General features: G+C 45.0%; 1 protein-coding gene and 8 non-coding genes across 9 annotated transcripts; 7 read left to right on the top strand and 2 right to left on the bottom strand.

The window, feature by feature from the left end:
- The first annotated feature begins 2,395 nt into the window (after nucleotides 1-2,395).
- On the top strand, nucleotides 2,396-8,897 carry LOC107076157 (apoptosis-associated speck-like protein containing a CARD). Its single transcript, XM_069198876.1, has 8 exons — nucleotides 2,396-2,918; nucleotides 3,723-3,793; nucleotides 4,154-4,371; nucleotides 4,965-5,207; nucleotides 5,805-5,918; nucleotides 6,378-6,525; nucleotides 6,916-6,951; nucleotides 8,245-8,897. The coding sequence occupies exons 4-8, from the start codon at nucleotides 5,046-5,048 to the stop codon at nucleotides 8,517-8,519; spliced, it is 735 nt and encodes a 244-aa protein (XP_069054977.1). The 5' UTR covers nucleotides 2,396-2,918; nucleotides 3,723-3,793; nucleotides 4,154-4,371; nucleotides 4,965-5,045; the 3' UTR covers nucleotides 8,520-8,897.
- A 2,879-nt stretch (nucleotides 8,898-11,776) lies between these two features.
- On the bottom strand, nucleotides 11,777-11,869 carry trnar-ucu (transfer RNA arginine (anticodon UCU)). The gene is made up of 2 exons: nucleotides 11,833-11,869; nucleotides 11,777-11,812 (listed from the first exon to the last, which is right to left on the bottom strand). It is a non-coding gene; the product is annotated as a tRNA-Arg (tRNA).
- Nucleotides 11,870-19,003: 7,134 nt separating this feature from the next.
- On the top strand, nucleotides 19,004-19,076 carry trnav-cac (transfer RNA valine (anticodon CAC)). Its single transcript has one exon. It is a non-coding gene; the product is annotated as a tRNA-Val (tRNA).
- Nucleotides 19,077-20,273: 1,197 nt separating this feature from the next.
- Nucleotides 20,274-20,346, top strand: trnaf-gaa (transfer RNA phenylalanine (anticodon GAA)). Its single transcript has one exon. It is a non-coding gene; the product is annotated as a tRNA-Phe (tRNA).
- A 109-nt stretch (nucleotides 20,347-20,455) lies between these two features.
- Nucleotides 20,456-20,528, top strand: trnav-aac (transfer RNA valine (anticodon AAC)). Its single transcript has one exon. It is a non-coding gene; the product is annotated as a tRNA-Val (tRNA).
- Nucleotides 20,529-21,850: 1,322 nt separating this feature from the next.
- trnav-cac (transfer RNA valine (anticodon CAC)) lies at nucleotides 21,851-21,923 on the top strand. The gene has a single exon. It is a non-coding gene; the product is annotated as a tRNA-Val (tRNA).
- A 621-nt stretch (nucleotides 21,924-22,544) lies between these two features.
- trnad-guc (transfer RNA aspartic acid (anticodon GUC)) lies at nucleotides 22,545-22,616 on the bottom strand. Its single transcript has one exon. It is a non-coding gene; the product is annotated as a tRNA-Asp (tRNA).
- Nucleotides 22,617-23,640: 1,024 nt separating this feature from the next.
- On the top strand, nucleotides 23,641-23,713 carry trnaf-gaa (transfer RNA phenylalanine (anticodon GAA)). The gene has a single exon. It is a non-coding gene; the product is annotated as a tRNA-Phe (tRNA).
- Nucleotides 23,714-23,822: 109 nt separating this feature from the next.
- trnav-aac (transfer RNA valine (anticodon AAC)) lies at nucleotides 23,823-23,895 on the top strand. The gene has a single exon. It is a non-coding gene; the product is annotated as a tRNA-Val (tRNA).
- Nucleotides 23,896-24,146: the final 251 nt, after the last annotated feature.

Raw genomic sequence — 24,146 nt, 5'->3', positions numbered from 1 at the left:
AACCTGTGGTATATCAACACTTCAGAGGACAATACAGACAGAGGAGGAGGAAAATTGAATCACAACTTGCTTAATTCATAGACTGCTCATACGTGTTCCTCATGTTAAGTTATGTAATTTAGGGCAACAAATCAAAACAGCTGGTTCTGTCCAGGACCAGGGTTGGAGACCCCAGCTGCCTGCAGCTTAAGAAAGGTTGAGGATATGAACATAATCACCTTTCTTAGATTAAATAGTCTTTTAGCTCCACTTCAATGGGTTATATTTCTAAGTTCAAATACCTCCTTCAGTCGAAGGCTTGATTATCTCACTGAATAGTGTTGCTCTTGTCATGCAGAACCATGCTCTGGCACTATAGGAAGGAAACTTTGGGGAGAGAAAGAAGAGTTCAGTCCTCCTGTCAAGAAGACCCGCATGGAACCTCTTCCACATGGTGAGTGTAATTAACAAAATACTGATAATGTGTTGCTGTGACAGACACCAACTCTTACATGTTACGCATTCCACTTGCGCCGCTCTTCCTTCTTGCATTCCCACGCACACACCCTGTAAAATAAGCTCACGCCGCAAGTAAATGCCAATAACCTTTCTCTCCCGTCTCTATTTTAGTTCTCCTTTTTCCTCACTTCCCCGCTCACTATTGCGGATTCTCTTCGAGCTCCCTAGTGCGCGGTTACCTCTTGCTTCTCTCCAGTTTTCGATCTCCTAGTCTGCCTCTCGTTTTTGGTTTCGTCTTGTGATTTGGATTACTGCTTCCTCGTTTGTGCTTCCGTGTTCTGATCTTCTCACCTGCCTCCTGGTTTTCGTTTTTGCCTAGCGTATCTGCTTAGTGTCATTCTCTTGTCTTGAGTCCTGCATAGGATCCTATTGCCCAAGCAGCCCTATCTTACATACATAATCAGAGGGGAACCAACAACAGTCATCAGGAAATAAAAACTGCCAGCTTCTGTCCCTGGTTTTTAATCTGAACACTATAACACCACTAGAGTCCTGTTAGAATGTTGGTGTGAGACACAGGCACACAACATGACTGACTGCCCCTCGTGGTCACCCCTTAACCCAAAGTTGGCTGATCAGACCAAGACATGATCTACACTTTCTCCAGCAGCTTGAATACGACTTTCATATCAAGCACATCTTTAAATGTCATGTTGTGACTGAGGGGCATCTACACTTCCCAGCTTGATGACCTTGATGACATCACATTACATCAGTCAGTACAGTAACTAGTGAGCAGGAAGGGCCACATGGGATTTTGGAATTCGTGGTGTAGTGGTTTGATGGGTTTACTGAGACAATTATTAATTGTAGCAGTAATCACGAGGTTGTTCATTGGGGCTTTTAGAAAATCAATCGTCAGAACAACTAACAACGCACACACACGGGTTCAATACACGAGATACATTTATTAATATAAATTGTGCACCAAACATATACTAGTCTGCCTGGATACGAGCGGCAGACCTTACTGTGAGTGTTATCAATATACAAGGTATACAATCTCGAAGAGATGCAAACACAAAGAGATACACAACAGAGAATATGGACTTAGAACAAAGTCCAAGTCCTTTTGCAGACAACAGCAGTTGTCACGTGATTGTCTCTGAGGATGCGCGAAAATGGCCAAGGAGAGCCCCGATCTGAGCTTGCGCTCCCTTTTTGACCAAGACCCAGATGTGTGCTGATTGGTTGAGAGTTTGGCGGGCATTGGAGACCCACGTGGTATTACCACACCCTGCCAGTCCCTGATTGGTTGGTCAAGGTGAGATATAAGTCACTTACTCTTGACACTTAGGAATGCAGTCCAGATGTCCATTCGGCACTCCCTAGACTGATAGGCGCCAATGGATGACCATTGATCATGATAGCCAGGCTTAGCTAAGTGCATCCCCGTCTGGGAGCTTGTTCCTTATCAAAAGAAAACATCTTAAATCAGCCTGCATGAATACTTTCTCTGTGGCTGCACCACAGAGATGGAGGGTGAGATGGGGCCTCCTTTAGGAAAGCATACCAACGCTTAATTCTGTCTTATTAACAAGCATTGCCGCTACAGTGGGATCTTGAATGCGAGTTTGCAACAACACGGCGACTTGTTGTTCTGCATCGTAAGTATATTTTATTACCGAGATGTAATAACTGGTCTGAGAATTGGTACAGCAGCTCCCCTTTAACCACATGGCTGTCCTTGGGCCAAGTATAGAAGGGGGAGGATGATCACACATAGTCCAGATAATTTACTTAGGTGAATTAATGTTGGCATCAATTAATAGGACTGCCGTATCATGTAATGTTCGACACCTCCACTGGCCTGACAACACCACAAGAAAGGGTCCAGTCAGCTGCCATGACTACCGCCGAAAGAGTCACATGTGACTGGCAGTCGGTAAGTTGTTGGCTCCTGACGTAGCAAAAATGGAGCTGTCTACTGCTCGGCTCCCAGGTGCCTGGAGAGGAATCCCGTGACTCTGGGAGATGACTGTAAACAACATAACATAACCTGTGGTCCTGCCGCCAGCCTGGAGTTACTGGGTTGAAACCCCGATACTGGCCATCTAGGATTGGGTGGGTTCGAGGACAGGGGGGTGAGGAGGTCAAGAGGACATTTGGGGGAAAAAAGAGTATGAAATGAAGTATCTATGGAAAACGTTGCAAACATGATAAAAGAGACACCTTACAGACAGATCCCCCCCACCCAGACAGAGTCTTAGAGGAGCAGGTCGTTGGAATTTACATATTGTCTCACAACTGAAGTGCTGTGATCATCCTCCCTGGCAGATCTCACTCCTGTCACTGCTCAGTTCTCAGTTTCCACAGGCTCGACATCTGAGCTGCCTCTGTCTGGGGTACCTGAGACTGAGCGATCTCACACTGCGGGATCTGAGGCTGGGGTAGCTATGTCTGAAGATGGCACAGTCAAAGTAAGTGTTTATATCTCCTGATAAACCCATCTCCTAACGATTTGTTAGCACTCTATCGTTTTTCTCTGTCTTAAGAGAATCCAGGGTATCGGCTTCAACAACATGGATGTGCAGCTTGTTCCACATCCCCACCACCATTTTTGTAATGTAGTACCTTGTTTCAGAAGAGCAGTGGTCCAGTACAGCCTCGTGTGGTACTCCACTAATTACATCACTGATATAATTAAGAGCAGTGGTCCCAGTACAGACCCCTGTGGTACTCCACTAATAACATAAATGATATAATTAAGAGCAGTGGTCCCAGTACAGACCTCTGTGGTACGCCACTAACTACACCACTGATATAATTAAGAGCAGTGGTCCAGTATAGACCTCTTTGGTACTCCACTAATTACACCACTGATATAATTAGGAGCAGTGGTCCAGTACAGACCCTGTGGTACTCCACTAATTACATCACATATATAATTAAGAACAGCAGCGGTCCCAGTACAGACCCCTGTGGTACACCACGAGTTATATCAATGATATAATTAAGAAGAGCAGTGGTCCAGTACAGACCCCTGTGGTACGCCACTAACTACACCACCGATATAATTAAGAGCAGTGGTCCAGTACAGACCACTAATTCACTAATTCCATCACTGATATAATTAAGAGCATTGGTCCAGTACAGACCCCTGTGGTACTCCACTAACTACATCACATATATAATTAAGAAGAGCAGTGGTCCAGTACAGACTCTTCTCTGTACCCATTGTTTTATACTCAGTAACCAATGTTTCTTCCTACTCTGTCTCACAGACACCTCCTGTGCTTCCACACTCCAGTTTCTGTCCTCAGACTCGTCTTGACGGGAGCTTTGTGAGATGCAGGTACAGAGGCAATGTGCTGTCTGCTGTTTGTTCTGTGTGCTTAAAAGCGCCTTGTAAAGTTTCCCTTCTGAAACTGAAAATGCACACTGGTGTCTACACAGACCACAAGTCTACAGAGTTGTTTGCTTCTAATTCTCTATATTGGTTTGTTGGTTTCATTTCACACCTGCCCTCACCTCTCTCAACCTCGCACCACTTGATTGGCCACTCTGCCTGTCCTCTGCCCACCTCCTCCTTTCTCCTGGCTTTTGTTTTCCCATCTTTGCTTACACCCAATGAAGGCTCTTTTTCTTTGTTCCACGTCTCTGCTTGGTCCGGAGGTCTTGACGTGCAGTTGGAGCTCATGGGTTTTCTCTGCAGTTTCGCTTTCAGCAGCAGAGGCTGCTACACGTGCAGTATCACAGGCCTGAGGTTTGTCATGGCCTTGCCAGCCGAAGTGCAGTACTGGACTGAGCCCTTCAGAGCTGACCCCTCCCTCCTCAGCAGCCTGCAGCCTGTCAGCCCCACCTACAACATCAACTGTCCCGTCAGTGATGCGCTGGAGCTCGTCTGCTTTCCCCACTCTGAAACCTCAGCAGGTCAGACACACTTGGGGCTCCACTGCACACTGGGGTAGATCAGACACAGCTGGGGCTCCACTGCACACTGGGATAGATCAGACACAGCTGGAGCTCCACTGCACACTGGGGTAGATCACACACATCTGGGACTCCACTGCACACTGGGGTAGATCACACACAGCTGGGGCTCCACTGCACACTGGGGTACAGTCTCACACAGCTGGGGCACCACTGCACACTAGGGTAGATCACACACATCTGGGGCTCCACTGCAAACTGGGGTAGATCAGACACAGCTGGGGCTCCACTGCACACTGGGGTAGATCACACACAGCTGGGGCTCCACTGCACACTGGGGTAGATCACACACAGCTGGGGCTCCACTGCACACTGGAGTAGATCAGACACAGCTGGGGCTCCACTGCACACTGGGGGCAGATCAGACACAACTGGGGCTCCACGGCACACTGGTGTAGATCAGACATAGCTGGGGCTCCACTGCACACTGGGGTAGATCACACACAGTTGAGTCTTCACTGGACAGAGAGGGGTTGTGTCTTATGAAGAAGCTGAGTCTCATGTGGGGTTTTCCTGTCTCCTCCTTGTCACAGATATCTGGGCTCAGCTGAAGGTGGCCCACAGACTGGATGGAAATACAGAAATCATTCAGCCCATGAGAGTGACAGATTCCCATGTTGAAGTCAAAGTGGATAGACTCTCCTTTCACCATCGTGCTGAAAATCCTTGGGTTTAAAGTGGAGGTGAGAGGTCAGCTGCTGCTGTTCCTCCTGAAACTATCTTCCAGGCAGAAGCTCATTGTCCTGCTGCTGCCCTCCAATGTCAACATGGAAGAGGTGAGACCAGGCAGCTCTTCAAAGACACATGGAGCGTTTTAATGTCCTGATCTTCAATCCCAGACAGAAACAAATTATTACCTCAACAGTCTGGAAGAGGGAGAAAGAGACTCGATAGCATTTTATTCTACAGTCTGTCAGTGAGCGTTTCTAAGGATTCCTCCTGGTGTCCTTTTGTCTAGTGGGATGTGTAGAATGAGTCCATAAGCAAAGAAGAAAAATTACAAACAAGACAAGGTTTTTTAGCCCATGGAGCTCCTTTTAGGGATACAGTATATATAACAGTAGAGTCTAAAGATTCAAACTGAAAAATCAAACACAATGTCAGAAAGTGTTCTTTCTCAAATCCATTGACTTCAAATAACGACTGTAAAACATTGTCAGCTCTCCTGATGTTGCCATTAATGACACCAGCACTGCACCCTGTATTTAAAAAGCACCTTCACTGTATATAGCGCCTTTCACAGGCTGCCAGCTCAAGGCAGGAGAGTGTTCTAACTCCAGGACAGGGAGACCTGCTGGTACTTCAGGACATTGGTTTGTAAAATTAAGTGTTGAAAGAGCTATGACCGACACTTTCATATGTTCATTACGAAGGTGAAATCGAAGTACACTGGGTACAAATTCATTCCCACTTTTTCAAACTGTGTCCTGGAGTCAACGGAATACAGCCTATCATGTGGGATAGAGGGATCGACAGTCCAGCCAAAGGTAGGCTCTGTACCTACAGACATGACTCTGCACATGAACACAACTGATCTGTCAGGACAGGACACTCTTGAGCACAAAGATAACATTTTGCACGTTTCTCCTGTAAAATTTAGGGGCCACATTGAACTTCAGGACATTTTTTTTTTCCTTTCTATTAACGGTAATGAAATGTTTTTCAGTACAAAAACACAGAGGCTGACGTGAATTTGATCCAAACACAAATATCTTAAACTTCTTGGACATTGGAGACTTGCACTAACACTCAACAGATTTTTGGAGCTGCTATGTTCCATATCATGAACCACAAAGAAAAATCTCTTTCAAAGTTGAATATGTTTTTAAAAAATTAATTGAGACCACTGCAAGTACAGGGGAGATATATCACGGACTGTTCCTATGACCCATATAGAGATTTACATGTGTGTGAATTTTACATCAGGCATGTTATTTCTTTTCCAGAAACACTTGTTTTTCCGAGATTACGGCCCTAACTTCCACAGGACCTTTGAAGTCATACTTTCCAAGGAGGTGAAGGAGCTGGAACTGGAGCTGTTTAGATCGGAGAGTAAAGAACTGAGAGTCTGGTCTGGGAAAGTGCTGCTGGAAGGTGGGACAGCTCTGGATTTCTGGGCTCAGTCTGACTCTCTTCTGCTTGACCACAAATGACCCTTTTTTCCATAAGCGTGGTCCTACAATTGAGTGTGTGAAGTGTGTATTGTGTTGCGTTCAGTGGGTAGTGATTCAGTGATAGTTATAGTATATTGTGAGTGTGTGGTGTGTTTTGTTGAGTGGATATGGTGTGTAATAGGTTTGGTATATTGCGAGTGTGTCTGGTGTGTTGTGTTGCGTGAGTCTGGTGTGTGAATAAGTCATCCTGCCCTGTTCAATCCAAGCAGTTTAACAGCCTCCTATCACAGATAATGTTTAAAACATAAAGGAAAAAACTAACTTCACTTTCAGCTGTTTTAGTTTCTTCAAGCTCTGCGTTTCTTCACAGATGCTGTAGAAGGAGTGGCTCCTCCAACAGCCCGTGGTGAGTTTCAGTTCCTAACTCTTTGGGGAGCTGTGTGTGAACTAGTGAGCGTTCAACACAATCCAGCCTGCTTCTTGAAGAGCACAAGTGTTATGCAAGTTATACAAAGCTCGGTTGTCAGTGTCTTGGGCATCACTTTCTCTGAATAAAACAAAGACTTGTCACATGAAAGATACAGCTTCTTGCCATGAGGAACCCATGTTAAATCACCCTCTGCTACTTTAGCCAACTGACTCCCGGAGCGATAGCTGTTACTGAGCCCTACCTGCCTGCATGCCCAGTTTAACAATACACTCATACCCTGGTGTAAGAACGTTCGGTATATGAATTTTCGCTCATCCGGACATGAAGAATTTGTATGTTGTATTTCAATATCAGAAAGAAATTTCACTAATCCAACTTTGAAGTTCGAAAGTGACTGATTTTGGCTGAGAACCTTCTGCGAAAATTTGGATTCAGCTCCAGCGAACAGCTGTCTGTGTCTGCGCAGAAGCAAGACACTGTGGTTAAGGACGCCGTGAGGCAGCAGTCCTTTGTCTATGATCACAGTGAAAGCTTTTGCTCTCGTTTTCAAAGTTTTTTTTGTGTGTTTGTTTTGTAGTTGCTGTTCATGGTCTTAAGGAAGAGAAAAAGATTCTTTAGTATAATAATCAACAACAGTATGCACATCATTTTAGCCGATCACTGTGATAGCGATCTATAGTGAAAGGATGAAAAATGTAAATATAATATCATTAATTATTTTACAGCTATAGTTGGCTTATTTGAGTAGAACTGCATTATTCACTGAACTATGTAATGGTCTGTATGGTATTAGTTGTTTAGGGTGGGTTTTGAGTGAACTTGGCTTCGGTTCAGAACGGGGTGGATTTTTTCCCATAAGAAATAATGGCATTTTTATTTTTGATTTATGATCTCCCACCTTCCGAACAGAAACATACCGGAGTATGAGTTTGTTAACAGAAACTGGGTAAAGAGAAGCAGCTGGAATGTGTCTACACAACTCAAAAATGTTGTGCTATCATGGCAAATTACACTACCCATAATTCCACTGGGCAACATCCTGCTGTATTTGCAGCCTGCAAGTCGCTAAGCTGCCTGTCATTCACGACCCATCCTGAGTCTGGTGTTTTCAGAAGTAGCTGTCTTGCTGTTGAGTCACTTGGGATGCCCAGGGTAGCACGGTCTATTTAAGAGGGTGAGATCATATCTGAAGCTGATGACAATTATAGATTAATATTGCTGTGACTAATTAATAAACTGTGACTCTTGTGGTTGCCTCTCTTTCTCCAGTAGGAGGTCACTTTGTGGACAGACACCACACAGAGCTGGTCAGAAGGGTCACCAGGGTGGAGCCCATCCTGGACAGCCTGCTACAAAAAAACATCATCACCCACGAGGAGTACAGTACGATCTGCTCCAGAGGTACCCCTTCCGAGAAAATGAGGGAGCTGCTGTTGGGTCCCATGGTCTCCTCTGGGGACAGGGGGAAGGATGAGCTCCTGAGGATCTTGGCAAAGGAGTATCTCTATTTGATGGCAGACCTGAAGGGACAGGAGTTTCCATAACACCCTCTTTGCGAGAGTCGCGGGTCTGAGGTGAACAAACCTTTACAGGAAACCCTTTCCCACCCGGCCCGCTGTCGACTGTGGAGCCACCAGAGCTGAGAGGAGGGACCCCATCCTGTGTCCGAGCAGGAGGAAGGTACAAACACCCTGGTCAGCTGAACACGGACCCTGATGACTGACCAGGAGGAGGGAGGACAGCACAATGTAAAAACCAGCCTATACTCCCCAGCAGGCAAGAGAGAGAGCAGGAGTGGCTCTGGAAACACCCTAGGATTATATTTTAACTTGTTATTCTGTTTCAAATTAGTTTGATTTCTATACATTTTATATTCTACAATTTGACATTTTTAACTAGCCACGTTGAAATGCGTTGGTCTCACACAGCTTGTTATCAATCCCACTCGCAAAAAAGTACCTTTGTCTGAATCACTGCACATGTGTCTTTTGTTTCACACTTATCTTTCTGATCACTTGGCTGTTTCATTCGATTGGAATTCCCTGTCTCGCACTCTTCAACTCTTCAGCTCTTCTCGCACTTTCACAACAGGAGACCAGAAAAGGCCAAATCTACATTTTCTTGCTGTCCTGTCTGTGATACTCTGAATGACAAGGAGCAAACCTTTAATGCCTCTCATTTAACTACTCTTTACACCTTAGCACCTTTTAAAACTAGCTCTGATAAAGGCTGACCAGCTGCACTCAATGAAGGCAGTCTCCCACAAACTAGAAGGTACAGTAAGTGGCATCATTCTGGCTTGAATGTACATCTACAGTCCTGGAAGGAGCAGTTGATTGAGTACAAGGATGCAGTAGAGTCTGCTAGATCCAGCTACTTCCCCCATATCATTGAGAACAACCATAACAGTCCTGGACAGCTGTTCTACACCATTAACTGATTGCTCAAGCCTAACTGCCCTACCACATTACCTGCCTCATCCCCACTTTGCAACAAATTCTCTGCACAAACTTACCAAAACCACCACTCCACCAATCACACCTGTTTTACTGCTTCTAATTGCCTGACATAAGAAATGGGCCTTTTAAACACTTCAGCTACAACTGTTCCTAAAAAACAAGCTCAGCTCTGAACAACCTAAACAGTTGTCACCCTATTTATCTAACTTGCCTTTTTGTGAAAATCTGAGTGCGTGCTGTTGCAGCTCAACTTAACAATCACCTCACTGCAAATAACCACTTTGTAACAGAGAAAGGAACCACAGCGAATGTTAAATTCCCATGGACTGAATTACCATTTCTGATACTTAAACCTACAGTATGCCCACACTAAACCTGACACTAAAGTAGCTGTCTCTGCACTCTTAAATAGTATTTCTGATATAAAAACCTTCATCACTTACAATTTCCTTTAAAAACTGCCACAAGACAACCCCCATGAACTCTGTAGAGCCAATGCAGTAACCCTGTCTGTGAATTGTACTGTACTTGAGCTTCAATCTAAACTGAAGAACATTAGGATTATATCCAATCCTTGCTTGATTTTTGACTCTCGGGTGCAAAATATTGTAAACACATTATTCTTCCATCTCAGATATACCACCACACTATGTTCTATTTTGTCTTTGTTGCTGAAAAGTTGGTCAACGCTTTTGTCTTCTCGTATTGATTGCAGTAATGCCGGGGTATTTAAATCCACACTGAACAAACTTCAGTATGACCAGAATTTGGCACCCAGAATCCTGACCAGGCCTAGTGCAAGTGATCACATTACTGTCCCTGCACTGGCTTCCTGTCACATTTCTTGTCGACTTCTAAATCCTCATGCTTACATACAAGCAAGGCTTGGCACCTTAGTACCTTAGGGATCACAAGTGAGAAACTGTCCAGCAGTCAGAGAGAGTTTGTTTGGTTTCACAGTCTCCAGTAATGGAGCCAGTTCCCCTGTTTCTGTGCAAAATTATTCATACTTGTATTTATAAAGTATATAAAGGGTTAATTGAAGACGCTTTCAGGAGCGTGGAGTGAAAACGGAAAAACACACTCGTGTGTCAAAGTGGTGTGAGTTCAGTGAAGTGTAGTTGCAGTGTGGGGAATTGTCCTGTTCAGTCCACAGAGTGTGACAGTTTTTAAATGGGACAGTGTGACATCAGCTGTAATGAGTGTAAAGATGTACGAGGCTGAGAGGAAGATCCGCGATACCAGCTGCAGTTACCCCCGAAATGCAAGAACCTGTGGAAACACCCCTATATTTTCACTAACTTTTTAGAAAATAATCATTTAAAAAAGATGATCTCATGTGACTATTCTCGGCGCGTGTCTCTGACTGCAGCCAGCACAGGAAGGGACCTGTGTAACGTCACCACGGCCAGGCAGATGCAGACGCCCCCACGGAGTCTCTAGGGGGTTTATTGGAAATTGTAGTTCGTAACCAGTATCTACTGCCAGCTATGGTGAAGAGTTCAGACAGTGTCAGGCATCAAAAAGACTTCCCAAAACCCTGATCCTTTCCTTGATCCGGTGATGGCATCCAGACATTTCCTGCAACAAAGCCAGGATACGGTCTTCAACAACACGAGTGAAAAGCTAATTCCCAACCTTTGCAATCCTTTGCAAAGAAGGACCGCATGTGCTCAGTGTTAAATGCACTGTTCATTATTATTAATAATAATAATAATAATCTTTACATTATATAGCACCTTTAGAGGTGGCTTTTCAAAGCTCTTTACAGAATGACAACAATAAAGTTAAAAAATACACAAGATAAGCAGGATGAGAATACACAGTTAGAGGAGACAATAGATGGTGGTATTAAATACAGTAGGAACAGAGGGGTAAAGAATAGTTCATTAAAGGCTCTTCTAAAGAAGAGGGTTTTGAGTCTGGATTTGAAGGAGTTTAGAGAAGGTGACTCTCTGATATCCTTGGGGATAAAGATCCAGAGCTTTGGGGCAAAACAGGAGAAGGCCCTGTCACCCATAGAGTGTAGATGGACTGGGGGACAGATAGGAAAACACAATTAGAAGAGCGAAGGTTGTGAGGTGGGGAGTAGGGCGATAACCCAGACAGGTACTGAGGTGCCAAGCCATGGAGAGCCTTATAGTTGAGCTTGAGGATTTTGAAGTTGACAGGAAGCCAGTGCAAGGACTCCAGGACAGGAGTGATGTGATCACAGTCCAGTGCTAATTTCTTTCTTGTGGCTGCTGGTTCATTTTCAACTGTGGACTCTTAAGAAGTCCTGTATTTGACTTGATCAACACCAATCCCTAGAGGATTTCGAAAGGTTCAATCAAAATGATACATGACTCCGGTGGGACTCAAACCCACCACCTTTGAATGACTTCATTCTATCGAGGCCTAGAAGTCCAACGCACTCTCCATTGTGCCACAGAGCCAGCTGTGTGAAAAAGTGTTTGCCCCCTTCCTGATTTCTTATTTTTTGCATGTTTGTCACACTGAAAGTTTCAGGTCATCAAACAAATTGAAATATTAGACAAAGATAACACAAGTAAACACAAAATGCAGTTTTTAAATGAAGGTTTTTATTATTAAGGGAAAAAAAATCCAAACCTACATGGCCCTGTGTGAAAAAGTGATTACCACCTAAACCTAATAACTGGTTGGGCCACCCTTAGAAGCAACAACTGCAATCAAGCGTTTGCGATAACTGGCAATGAGTCTTTTACAATGCTGTGGAGGAATTTTGGCCCACTCATCTTTGCAGAATTGTTGTAATTCAGCCACATTGGAGGGTACCAGTACCGGTTACAAATGGCAATAAAGTTCAAGTTCAAGTTCAAAGCACACCAGCAAGTCCACCTCTGAATGGCTTAAGAAAAACAAAATGAAGACTTTGGAGTGGCCTAGTCAAAGTCGTGACCTGAATCCGATTGAGATGTTGTGGCATGACCTTAAAAAAGCGGTTAAGGCTCGAAAACCCTCCAATGTGGCTGAATTACAACAATTCCCAACCAGTTATTAGGTTTAGGTGGTAATCACTTTTTCACACAGGACCATGTAGGTTTGGATTTTTTTTCCCTTAATAATAAAAACCTTCATTTAAAAACTGCATTTTGTGTTTACTTGTGTTATCTTTGTCTAATATTTCAATTTGTTTGATGATCTGAAACTTTCAGTGTGACAAACATGCAAAAAATAAGAAATCAGGAAGGGGGCAAACACTTTTTCACACCACTGTACATAGCTATATAAAACAGCTACAGAAAGCTGTAACTCATGCTTCTCCCATTGTCTTTAAATTAAGCTCCATAAATATTGACAATGAGTGGCCTGTTGTCTACGAATAGATACCACTGGGATTCGCACCCAGGGCCTCTTGCTTTTTAGTGAGGTGTTTTAACCAGCTAAGCCACAGCGCCAAACCTGCTCGATGTTATCCACAACTTCAAACACCTGTGAGAAATGGGCAACTGCAGTGTTACGCCTGCTGGCTCCACAGATAATCCTTTTTTTAAATTTAAGGAGAGGATTTCTTTGTCAATTCAATTAAACGTTTCAGAAATGCTGAACTATTGATGTGTTTCACATGCAGCACTGGCTCTCCTTTGCTTACAAATATTTTTTTTTACACCAATTTACTCAACTACGATTTTTGCTGAGCATTTTGTTTGCTTGCTTCCTATTGTATACTGCGCTGATTTCTGTATTGTTTAATTTCCCTGTTGATTTTAATTTCTTGTTTTCTAAGACAATCAGACCAGCTGTTCTGACCTTACCCTGCACTGGAGCCACTCTTTTCTTTCCAAAGGCGTGTAGAGAGATACTACTGCAGGTAACACCCCATGAGAAACATCATGAGTTTCTGGAAAAGTTCTCTACCTGCCCGCTCCCCACACCGACGTGTGTGAGCAGGGATTTAAAGGGACATTCTGAAGTGTAGAAACATTTTATTGTTACATACTTTTTCTGTGCAGTTAGTTCTCCTTCAACTCCGCCCGACAACAGAGGTCATTTTTAATACAGGAGTTAAGGCACACTGCACATCTGAAAAACATCACGTTAAGGTTTAGGGAGAGCGACATCAGTGATTGGAAGGTACAGATGCAGCCATTCAAAGTGCGCGGTACAGACACGTGCCGGAGGTAATTGGCTACGGTGTCGCACATTGTGACGCGCGATGACGCAAAATACCGCGGTACGTGATTGGTTGACCGACAGGGGCACTTGTGGTCCGTTGGTCGGTCGTAGAAAGATTTACAGTAAATGTCTTTACTGTGCCCATTTTAGCATTGAATATTCATATGGAATTTTACCACTGAAGGGAAATCTTAGTACCTGAGCATAAAAAGAATAGGAGCATACTGTAACGCGTGTGAAGGCCATAAACAATATTAATTTTGGAACATAAACATACAGTATATGGCTGGTCTCTGTACTTTAAATAAAAAATACACACCAGTATTCCATTTCTCCCTTAACATTTTAAGCTTCGAAGTCTTTAACTAATGTGATACTGGAGTCAACAAGCATACTTTTAGAATTTGATTAAAAGGGAATATAATATGGAATTGCGTATCTAAAGAAATTAATAACGATATAATTATATTCATGTACCGCAAAACAAGAATAGTACATGCTGTACATTGTCTGTTGATAATGTTTCTGTAGTGCTTTTTCAGCACTCTGCATGTGAACTTGCTGGTGGCACTGTGGGTTAGGCTCCTGGCTCCTACCTCACATGCTGTGTGTTTGAATCCTGCTGGAGTCATGACTTTTTTTTCAACAAACATTTCTTTGAAAAAATAAAACATTTCCCTGGGTCAGAGATTAAATAAAACCTCACTCGCACCAAACAAATTTATATTTCTAAATATCACAACATGATCGAATTTAAGTCATTTTAATAACAATGAATAGTCACCTATGTGTTACAATATAAACATTTATATTGATTTAAATCGCGTTTTGATTTAAATCGCAAACGCAGGTTTAAATATATGTGTTTTTTGATTCACAATCAGACAAATGCAACATAAATTGATATCTTTGTCTTCTAAGTATCTTAATAAACTTTCAGCATAGCATTCTCCCCGTTTAGATTTATTTTTCTTGGGATCCTGGGATCAAACATGGAAAGATTAGATTGTAATCGTTTTTTTTTTTTAAATACATTTTAGAAAAGTGTAATCTATGCTAAAAAGTTGTACACCACCTGCTATAAAGATACATATTGTAATACTTTCGGGTTCGGATAGGACAGACACGAGAACTCAGACTTGCGGAGTTAAAGCAAGTTAAAGCCTTGATTTTATATATCACCTTTAAAAGTGGCATCTCAAAGCAAAGTAAATACCCAACACTGATTGTACCAATCTGTCATGCTAATAAAGCACCTTGAATTGAGAGAGAGAGAGAAGGGGAGGGCGAGCAAGCGAGAAAGCACAGCCAGGACAGACAGGCAAATAAGATACACTCCACAGACATTCACAACAGCGACATATCATAAAACATTTGCACATAAAGTTAAATTATTATTTGTTTTTCAGGAAGTTAAAAAAAAAACACTTGAATTACTTATCCAGTCTCTCGAAATAAAATTATTTTTCAAGCAATGCAACTAACGTCGGGCAATGTGTTTTTTTTAATCCAACATTGACAGCCACATCTTAAATCTTGTCAGTCAGCTCTTTTTTCTCTATTTGAATTGTGGCAATTCAAACAACCTGGGATAACAAGTGGTCTCAAAGTCACAGAGCTCACAGACCTTTCACAACAGATGACAATTCCCTTAGTCCTTCCTTAGTCTTCCTGAAATTGTCAGATTATGAGTGAACAAAAACATTTTATTAAAAATTTAATAAAAATTATTTTTTAATCGCGTATCTAAGGAAATAGCAGTATAACCTTGTTCATGCAGTGGCATGTTACATTATTAATTTGGGTGTCTCCTCTTGCCAGAAAGCTCTAAATTGCATTTTGAGTGCGGTTTTTGACTTTTTTTAAATTGCAACCCATAAATAAAGCTGATACTGTTTAGACTTTTAATTATTTTAAACTGTATTACAGCAGCACAATGCAACGCAAATTGCAAAAATGCACTTGGAATCTGTCCAAGCCCTGCTTTGTCAGGCATTTTCTTTTACTGTAATGGACATAAAAACTCCCTTGCTTTTAACAGAGCGTTTCGTAATATCTAACTACGAAAATTATTTAAACTGCTACACTTATCATTCATCCAGAGCTCGAAATATTACAAGGATCCTCAAGAGCACAGCAAAGACTGTATTAAAAGTATACTAGTGACAAATTAGTATACTTTAGATCTTTTTTTCTGATACGGGGAAAATCTGATCATGTTTCTCTATAACAATAAAAAAAACATTATTTTACATATCACCTTTATGTGATATCACCTTAAGGACAGCACATACAAGTGTTAATTGCACAATGGACCGCGCAAATCAATTTAAAATAGTCTTCTTTGGGTGTGAGGGCAGGAGTGGATCGCAGAAGGCATAATCAGCAAATTAGGAAAACAAAGAACAGGACAGGTGAGACGTGTATCCAGAGAGCGGGTGATCAGAAAAAGGAACAGCTGTTATGCCCAGGTTTTATGCTCTCTCTGCTGAATGAATAAAAGCATTTTATTAAAAACGCGTTTGCGTTTGTCTGGGTATTTACTTTGTAATCTGTGGTTTCCATCTACTGTATTGCTTTGAGATGCCACTTTTAAAGGTGATATGTAAAATAAAGTTTTTTATTATTGTTATAGAGAAACATGATCAGATTTTCCCTGGTTCAGAAAAAAGACGATTAAAATCTGTAATCTTTCCACTTGTATGTCATCGGAAAATACAAGAAGTTTCTGCTTTGTGTAAGGATAGTATCAAAAAGTAATCTAACTGGTGAGAAAGCTGTGCTGCTCAAAGCGCTTTACAGGATAAAAACAATAACAACAATAGTGTTAGGCTGGGCAAACGATTTTTTTATAGAAATACAAAATGAGATATAATGATGTGTTCCGGCTAAGACATTAACAAGTACAACCCCCCTCTCTGCGGGAGTGCTGGCTGTGACAAATTAAACCGGTTTCACAGGTATTTTCAAAGTAGAAGGGGGCAAGTTTTCCAGCGAAAGACACCCCCCCCCCTCCAAAAGTACATTACTTACTAGTTAAGAAAGCTAGGCTCCTCAATGAAATCGCTTTAACATGCTAATGCTTTGGTGTAACAGTCCGGGCGTGGCAAGCTTCTAATGTCTACCCGACTACGGCAAAAGGAACCATTCTTTCATTGGAAGACAATGAACATATTCTAGCCCTAAATGAATTAATAGCAAATTAATAGCAATATATGGTTTACATAAAAGACATTTTTCCAAGAAAGTTTAGCCTTTGTCACTAATGAAACCACTAAATAAAGACATAAATATAGAAATCTTAAGATTTAAAAAATACATGACTTTGCTAAAATTTATTTAAAAATAAAAACGATTACAAACGCCAGCGGAGAGAGAGAACAGGGGAGGGATGTTGGTTTTGCATAAGGGGTGGGGCTATGGAAATAAGGTCTATTTAGGAATGTGGAGTTACATGTTCTGGTTGTTTGTGAATTATCGTTGTTGAGTATAGAGTGTTGAGGTATTGATTTTGTGTAATGCTTTATGTTGAAAATTGATGTGGATTTTGTTTATGAGAAACAGGATAAACTGGGATGGGAGAAAGGTTTGGTTTTGCATAAGGGGCGGGATTATGATAATTGAGGACTTTGCGAGAGTAAAATGGTTTGATTATTTGATTTTGTATTGTGGTTGTTATCTATGTTTTTGGTTGGTATTATGTTTATATGGTTGTTTTTGTTGGTTGGTTGTTATTATGGTTATTAATAATACGATCTATAGTTGAAATCAGAGCCTAAATAAAAAGAAAAAGCAAGTGATTAGGTTTATGAGCAATCTAATTACTTATTCGTTTAAAACGCTATATAAAATAAAGTTTATTATTAATTTGCTGGACAGAGCGGTGAACATTATTATGCATAAGACAAAGATAACGATCCTGATCAGTTTAGAAATCTGTGTACGCTGTAAGGTTTTTACTTCTTAAACTTTTAAAATACACGTTTTGAATAGAAAGAAATCCTCTTCCTGGTACAGTATGTATAGCACACCAGCACGTCTTTTTTCTCCAATCAGAGGGGTGTCAGATGGTGTCAGCCAATCACCATTCTGCGTTGGGTAGCAACGGGTGACTGTTCTCAGGCGGAAGATGTAAACAGCTTAATGTTCGTGTTTTAAATAATTTTTTTAAATTCAATTAAACGGGCACAGTTAAGACATTAAATATACATATACATACTGTATACAGTACAGTTTGCATACGGTAATATGTTTATGTTACGCGATTAAAAAATAAATAAATAAAAATGAAAAGTCCAGCACCAGCTGGATTTGAACACACAACCTGCTAGTTGGCAGTCACACACCTGAACCAGTAGGCTACAAGACAGCTTGTATGAACAAGCAGGCGAAACAGCCCTACACAGCCCTGCCGCAGTACACGGATATAATCATACCGTTATTAAATTTTTGAGATACGCGATTCCATATTATATTCCCTTTTAATCAAATTCTAAAAGTATGCTTGTTGACTCCGGTATCACGTTAGTTAAAGACTTTGAAGCTTACAATGTTTAGGGAGAAATGGAATACTGGTGTGTATTTTTTTTAAAGTACCGAGACCAGCTATATACTGTATGTTTACGTTCCAAAATTAATATCGTTTATGGCCTTCACACGCGTTACAATATGCTCCTATTCTTTTTATGCTCAGCTACTAAGATTTCCCTTCAGTGGTAAAATTCAATATCTACAATGGGCACAGTAAAGACGTTTACAGTAAGTCTTTCTACGACAGACCAACGGATCACGAGTGCCCCTGTCGGTCAACCAATCACGCACCGCGGTACCCCGTGTCATCTTAGCTGCGGTATGTGTCTGTACCGCACACTTTGAATGGCTGCATCTGTATGTAGTTTGCTTGCATGATGCCGGGAACAGCACGGCTGCTCTTTGCCATATGGTCTAGCGGTTAGGGTTCCTGGTTTTCACCCAGGCGGCCCGGGTTTGACTCGGTTTTGCCTCCTGCTTTCCAAAAGATCAGCACGCTGTACGAAAGAGCCGCATTAAAACTACTCGAACGTGCAAAACGTGCGAGAAGAGGGGGCGCTTGTTTCCAACCGAAACTTCTCGCGTGTGAGACGAGCTGATCATCGCTGTGGGAGGGTTACTCTGGTAGACAGGGCTGACCTTCGGCAATAGGATTTATAGTCTCCAAGATGATATTTGCACTTTCTGGAGAGGCGATTTTCTCCACTTCAGTAGCCCGATTTCGTCGATTGCGTGGAGAGGGCTGTAGAATGTGGCGCCGCCTTTCCTGCTCCGTCCATGACAGGCGTGCTGGTCTCTGGAGAGAAAGCACGGTCCATCAGCGCACTCCAATAAAGGCACTGGAAGCAGCTGAATCGCATTGGCGAAGCTCAACGCTGGGCCGCTGGGCACGTATTACCACCGTTTCCGTAGTGTAGTGGTTATCACGTTCGCCTCACACGCGAAAGGTTCCTGGTTTGAAACCGGGCGGAAACAGAAACCTTTTGTCGCCAGGCACAAAAGGGGATTGGGGATTCGCCTAGCGCTGTGTGGCGGGATCTGCACAGTGCATGTCACAGCGCATCCTGCTTTCACTTCAATGCGCATCCTGATGTACCCCAGTCTCCCGCGTGACAGGGGGGACAGGTGACAGGTCCTATACTAACGAGGAAGACATCGCTCTCTCCGACCCCCGGCATCGTGTCCCGACCCAGCGTGCTGGAAGCCGACGCGTGCTGTGATCCCTTTACAGAGCAGAAATGACAACCGAGGAGCCGAGAGATTATTTCAGCATTTCGCATCTGAACGGAAAACACAAACGACCAACTCGGAATGACTTGCCTTTGACGCTTTTCAAAGCGTTCTTTGTGCACGACGACTGCGCCGCCTAGCAGATACAAATGGGTTGTACAACTTTGAACTAGCAAATGGAAGAGGGCTAAGCCCCCTCTCTTTTAGCCCAGGTTCGATCTGTCTCCCAGAATCACCAGGGCGCACACACACACACCCGTGCCATTGAAGTGCTCTGCTTAATTTCTAAGGGCAACTCAACATTCACTCCTACCCCGAGTGCAGAAAAGACAGCATCCACAGCAACAACAGCTCAGGTCTCTCCACAGGAGCTAAGCTGCCCTCATCTCCTCTGCTCTGCGCCTCCTGCGGAGTGGAGTCCTGCCTGGAGCCGTGTTTGCAGGCGGCGGCTCCCCGCGCCCTGTCTGGGCGTCGTGTCCAAGAGCTCCTGGGAGGAAGAGAGAGCCCTCCCACTCGGGGGCTTTTCCACGGTCTGTGTGAGGAGGGGCGGGTGTGTCCAGTAGCTTATCGAGCGGAAGCCTGGGGCGGCGGAGAGCTGTGATCGTGCAGACCTTGAGGTGTCACCTCTTTGTCTGCTTTCCCGCCCCCCCTCCGCCCAAGCTCTGCTCCAAAGTAGCCCGGCAACCCCTCACACCTGCACGTGTCACAACCTAAGGTGCGGTCATGAGACACTCATGGGGTGTCGTTCTGTTCTTGCTAATTGTTTCCTGCCCGTCGCAGGCAGGAGTCCATGCGAGGAAGATGCGCTGGACAGAGCTCAGAGGGCGCAGCTGGGTGGTTTTCCTTCTGAGTGACGTTCCTGCAACACTCTCCCGCTACTCTTGGTGCGCTCATGCCACAACACAGCAAGGCTGGAGCAGGTGGCTGTGGACTTTGCGCACTGCCGAAATAGCTCAGTTGGGAGAGCGTTAGACTGAAGATCTGAAGGTCCCTGGTTCGATCCCGGGTTTCGGCATTTTGTTTCATCGCGCCCTTTGTTCCTCTCTCCAGCGCCCCCTTCCTAAAGTGACGCGTCCCTTTCTCAGCCCGAAACGCAAGAGAGACACCAGCAGCAGTCCCTGCAGGTTTCTGTAGTGTAGCGGCTATCACGTTCGCCTAACACGCGAAAAGTCCCCGGTTCGAGACCGGGCGGAGACAGCCTTGTTTTGCACGCTCCTGTACTTCACAGAGGTCTTGAGCGACCGGTCATTTGTTCCCAATGTATTTCCGGTGCCAAACGCACGTTCCTTCTGTACGCGGAGCCGATCATTTGCAATTGGGCTGTACCGACAGACCAGGACGAGCTCTGTCGGCTCAAAAGCAGCGCAGGACCTGCAAGAACAACAGAAAGATTAGCATCCAGCGGGGACCTCTTAGTGAGCCCAAGAGCTCATCAAGAATCGGCTCCAGCATCAGGGCTGGGCGCATTGTTCCATTCTCCGCCCACTCTCGGTGTAAACAAGTCCCTCCTGGTCTCTGCTTGAAATGCACTTTCCTGCGTTTGCTTTGGTGTCACTGGCTTCCCCTGCATGGGCGAATGTGAAGAAGATCCTTAGTAAGTCATTGAAGAAAACCGAGAAGAGGTCGGAGTGGCCTCTGTCGTTCATCAACGATCCAGTCAGGCAGTACTCCTCTGTAAAGCGCCGTTCGTTCACATCGATTGGCTTTTTTTTGCCTTCATTCGTGCGAGTAGTAAAAGCAGACGCCCTTATTCTGCCGTGACCCAGATTCGAACCGGGGTTGTTGCGGCCACAACGCAAAGTACTGACCACTATACAATCACAGCGAGTTACCGAGACACACGCGGCAGGGCGGAAAGGGCTGTGCTCTCTTCGTGTGACATAATTTGGAAAAGTCCTGACGTTGCATTTCAACTGAGCCCCAGTATACATCGACCCTTCGACACTCTGAGTGACAACTCTCTTGCGTGTTTTCTCATATTTATGTAGTTTGCTTGCATGATGCCGGGAAGAGCATGGTTGTTCGCTGCCATATAGTCTAGCGGTTAGGGTTCCTGGTTTTCACCCAGGCGGTTCGACTCGGATTTGCCTCCTGCTTTCCAAAAGATCAGCACCGTGTACGAAAGAGCCGCATTAAAACTACTCGAAAGTGCAAAACGTGCGAGAAGAGGGGGCGCTTGTTTCCAACCGAAACTTCTCGCGTGTGAGACGAGCTGATCATCGCTGTGGGAGGGTTACTCTGGTAGACAGGGCTGACCTTCGGCAATAGGATTTATAGTCTCCAAGATGATATTTGCACTTTCTGGAGAGGCGATTTTCTCCACTTCAGTAGCCCGATTTCGTCGATTGCGTGGAGAGGGCTGTAGAATGTGGCGCCGCCTTTCCTGCTCCGTCCATGACAGGCGTGCTGGTCTCTGGAGAGAGAGCACGGTCCATCAGCGCACTCCAATAAAGGCACTGGAAGCAGCTAAATCGCATTGGCGAAGCTCAGCGCTGGGCCGCTGGGCACGTCTTTCCACCGTTTCTGTAGTGTAGTGGTTATCACGTTCGCCTCACACGCGAAAGGTCCCCGGTTTGAAACCGGGTGGAAACAGACATCTTTTGTCGCCAGGCACAAAAAGGGATTGGGGATTCGCCTAGCGCTGTGATCGAACAGACCCACTGGACCCACCTCTTAGTGTGGCGGGATCTGCACAGTGCATGTCACAGCGCATCCTGCTTTCACTTCAAGGCGCGTCCTGATGCACCCCAGTCTCCCGCGTGACAGGTGGGGACAGGTGATAGGTCCTATACTAACGAGGAAGACATCGCTCTCTCCGACCCCCGGCATCGTGTCCCGACCCACCGTGCTGGAAGCCGACGCGTGCTGTGATTCCTTTACGGAGCAGAAATGACAACCGAGGAGCCGAGAGATCATTTCAGCATTTCGCGTCTGAACGGAAAACACAAACGACCAACTCGGAATGACTTGCCTTTGACGCTTCTCAAAGCGTTCTTTGTGCATCGAACAGACCCACTCACCTCTTAGTGTGGCGGGATCTGCACAGTGCATGTCGCAGCGCTTCCTGCTTTCACTTCAATGTGCTTCCTGATGTCGAGTCGACTGCCGTGCGGAGGCTCTGAAAGCGAGAGCAATGAAAAGGTGCACGACGCTGTGAAAGAAAACAGAGAAGTGAAAGGCAGTCATTTCTCTAAGGAGGTGAAAGAAAAGCTACGCCCCGTCGGGGAATCGAACCCCGGTCTCCCGCGTGACAGGCGGGGATACTTGCCACTATACTAACGAGGAAGACATCGCTCTCTCCAACCCCCGGCATCGTGTCCCGACCCAGCATGCTGGAAGCCGACGCGTGCTGTGATCCCTTTACGGAGCAGAAATGACAACCGAGGAGCCGAGAGATCATGTCAGCATTTCGCGTCTGAACGGAAAACACAAACGACCAACTCGGAATGACTTGCCTTTGACGCTTTTCAAAGTGTTCTTTGTGCACGACGACTGCGCCGCCTAGCAGATACAAAGGGGTTGTACAACTTTGAACTAGCAAATGGAAGAGGGCTAAGCCCCCTCTCTTTTAGCCCAGGTTCGATCTGTCTCCCAGAATCACCAGGGCGCACACACACACACACCCGTGCCGTTGAAGTGCTCTGCTTCATTTCTAAGGGCAACTCAACATTCACTCCTACCCCGAGTGCAGAAAAGACAGCATCCACAGCAACAACAGCTCAGGTCTCTGCACAGGAGCTAAGCTGCCCTCATCTCCTCTGCTCTGCGGCTCCTGCGGAGTGGAGTCCTGCCTGGAGCCATGTTTGCAGGCGGCGGCTCCCCGCGCCCTGTCTGGGCGTCGTGTCCAAGAGCTCCTGGGAGGAAGAGCGAGCCCTCCCACTCGGGGGCTTTTCCACGGTCTGTGTGAGGAGGGGCGGGTGTGTCCAGTAGCTTATCGAGCGGAAGCCTGGGGCGGCGGAGAGCTGTGATCGTGCAGACCTTGAGGTGTCACCTCTTTGTCTGCTTTCCCGCCCCCCCTCCGCCCAAGCTCTGCTCCAAAGTAGCCCGGCAACCCCTCACACCTGCACGTGTCACAACCTAAGGTGCGGTCATGAGACACCCATGGGGTGTCGTTCTGTTCTTGCTAATTGTTTCCTGCCCGTCGCAGGCAGGAGTCCATGCGAGGAAGATGCGCTGGACAGAGCTCAGAGGGCGCAGCTGGGTGGCTTTCCTTCTGAGTGACGTTCCTGCAACACTCTCCCGCTACTCTTGGTGCGCTCATGCCACAACACAGGAAGGCTGGAGCAGGTGGCTGTGGGCTTTGCGCACTGCCGAAATAGCTCAGTTGGGAGAGCGTTAGACTGAAGATCTAAAGGTCCCTGGTTCGATCCCGGGTTTCGGCATTTTGTTTCATCGCGCCCTTTGTTCCTCTCTCCAGCGCCACCTGCCTAAAGTGACGCGTCCCTTTCTCAGCCCGAAACGCAAGCGAGACACCAGCAGCAGTCCCTACAGGTTTCCGTAGTGTAGCGGCTATCACGTTCGCCTAACACGCGAAAGGTCCCCGGTTCGAGACTGGGCGGAAACAGCCTCGTTTTGCACGCTCCTGTACTTCACAGAGGTCTTGAGCGACCGGTCATTTGTTCCCAATGTATTTCCGGTGCCTTCGTGCACTCTTGTACCAAACGCACGTTCCTTCTGTACGCGGAGCCGATCATTTGCAATTGGGCTGTGCCGACAGACCAGGTCGAGCTCTGTCGGCTCAAAAGCAGCGCAGGACCTGCAAGAACAACAGAAAGATTAGCATCCAGCGGGGGCCTCTTAGTGAGCCCAAGAGCT

This window comes from Lepisosteus oculatus, chromosome 14, assembly GCF_040954835.1.
Source record: "Lepisosteus oculatus isolate fLepOcu1 chromosome 14, fLepOcu1.hap2, whole genome shotgun sequence".
Classification (NCBI taxonomy): Eukaryota; Metazoa; Chordata; class Actinopteri; order Semionotiformes; family Lepisosteidae; genus Lepisosteus; species Lepisosteus oculatus.
The sequence above is the reverse complement of the archived record's forward strand: the minus strand, read 5'-3'. Positions and strand labels throughout refer to the sequence as shown.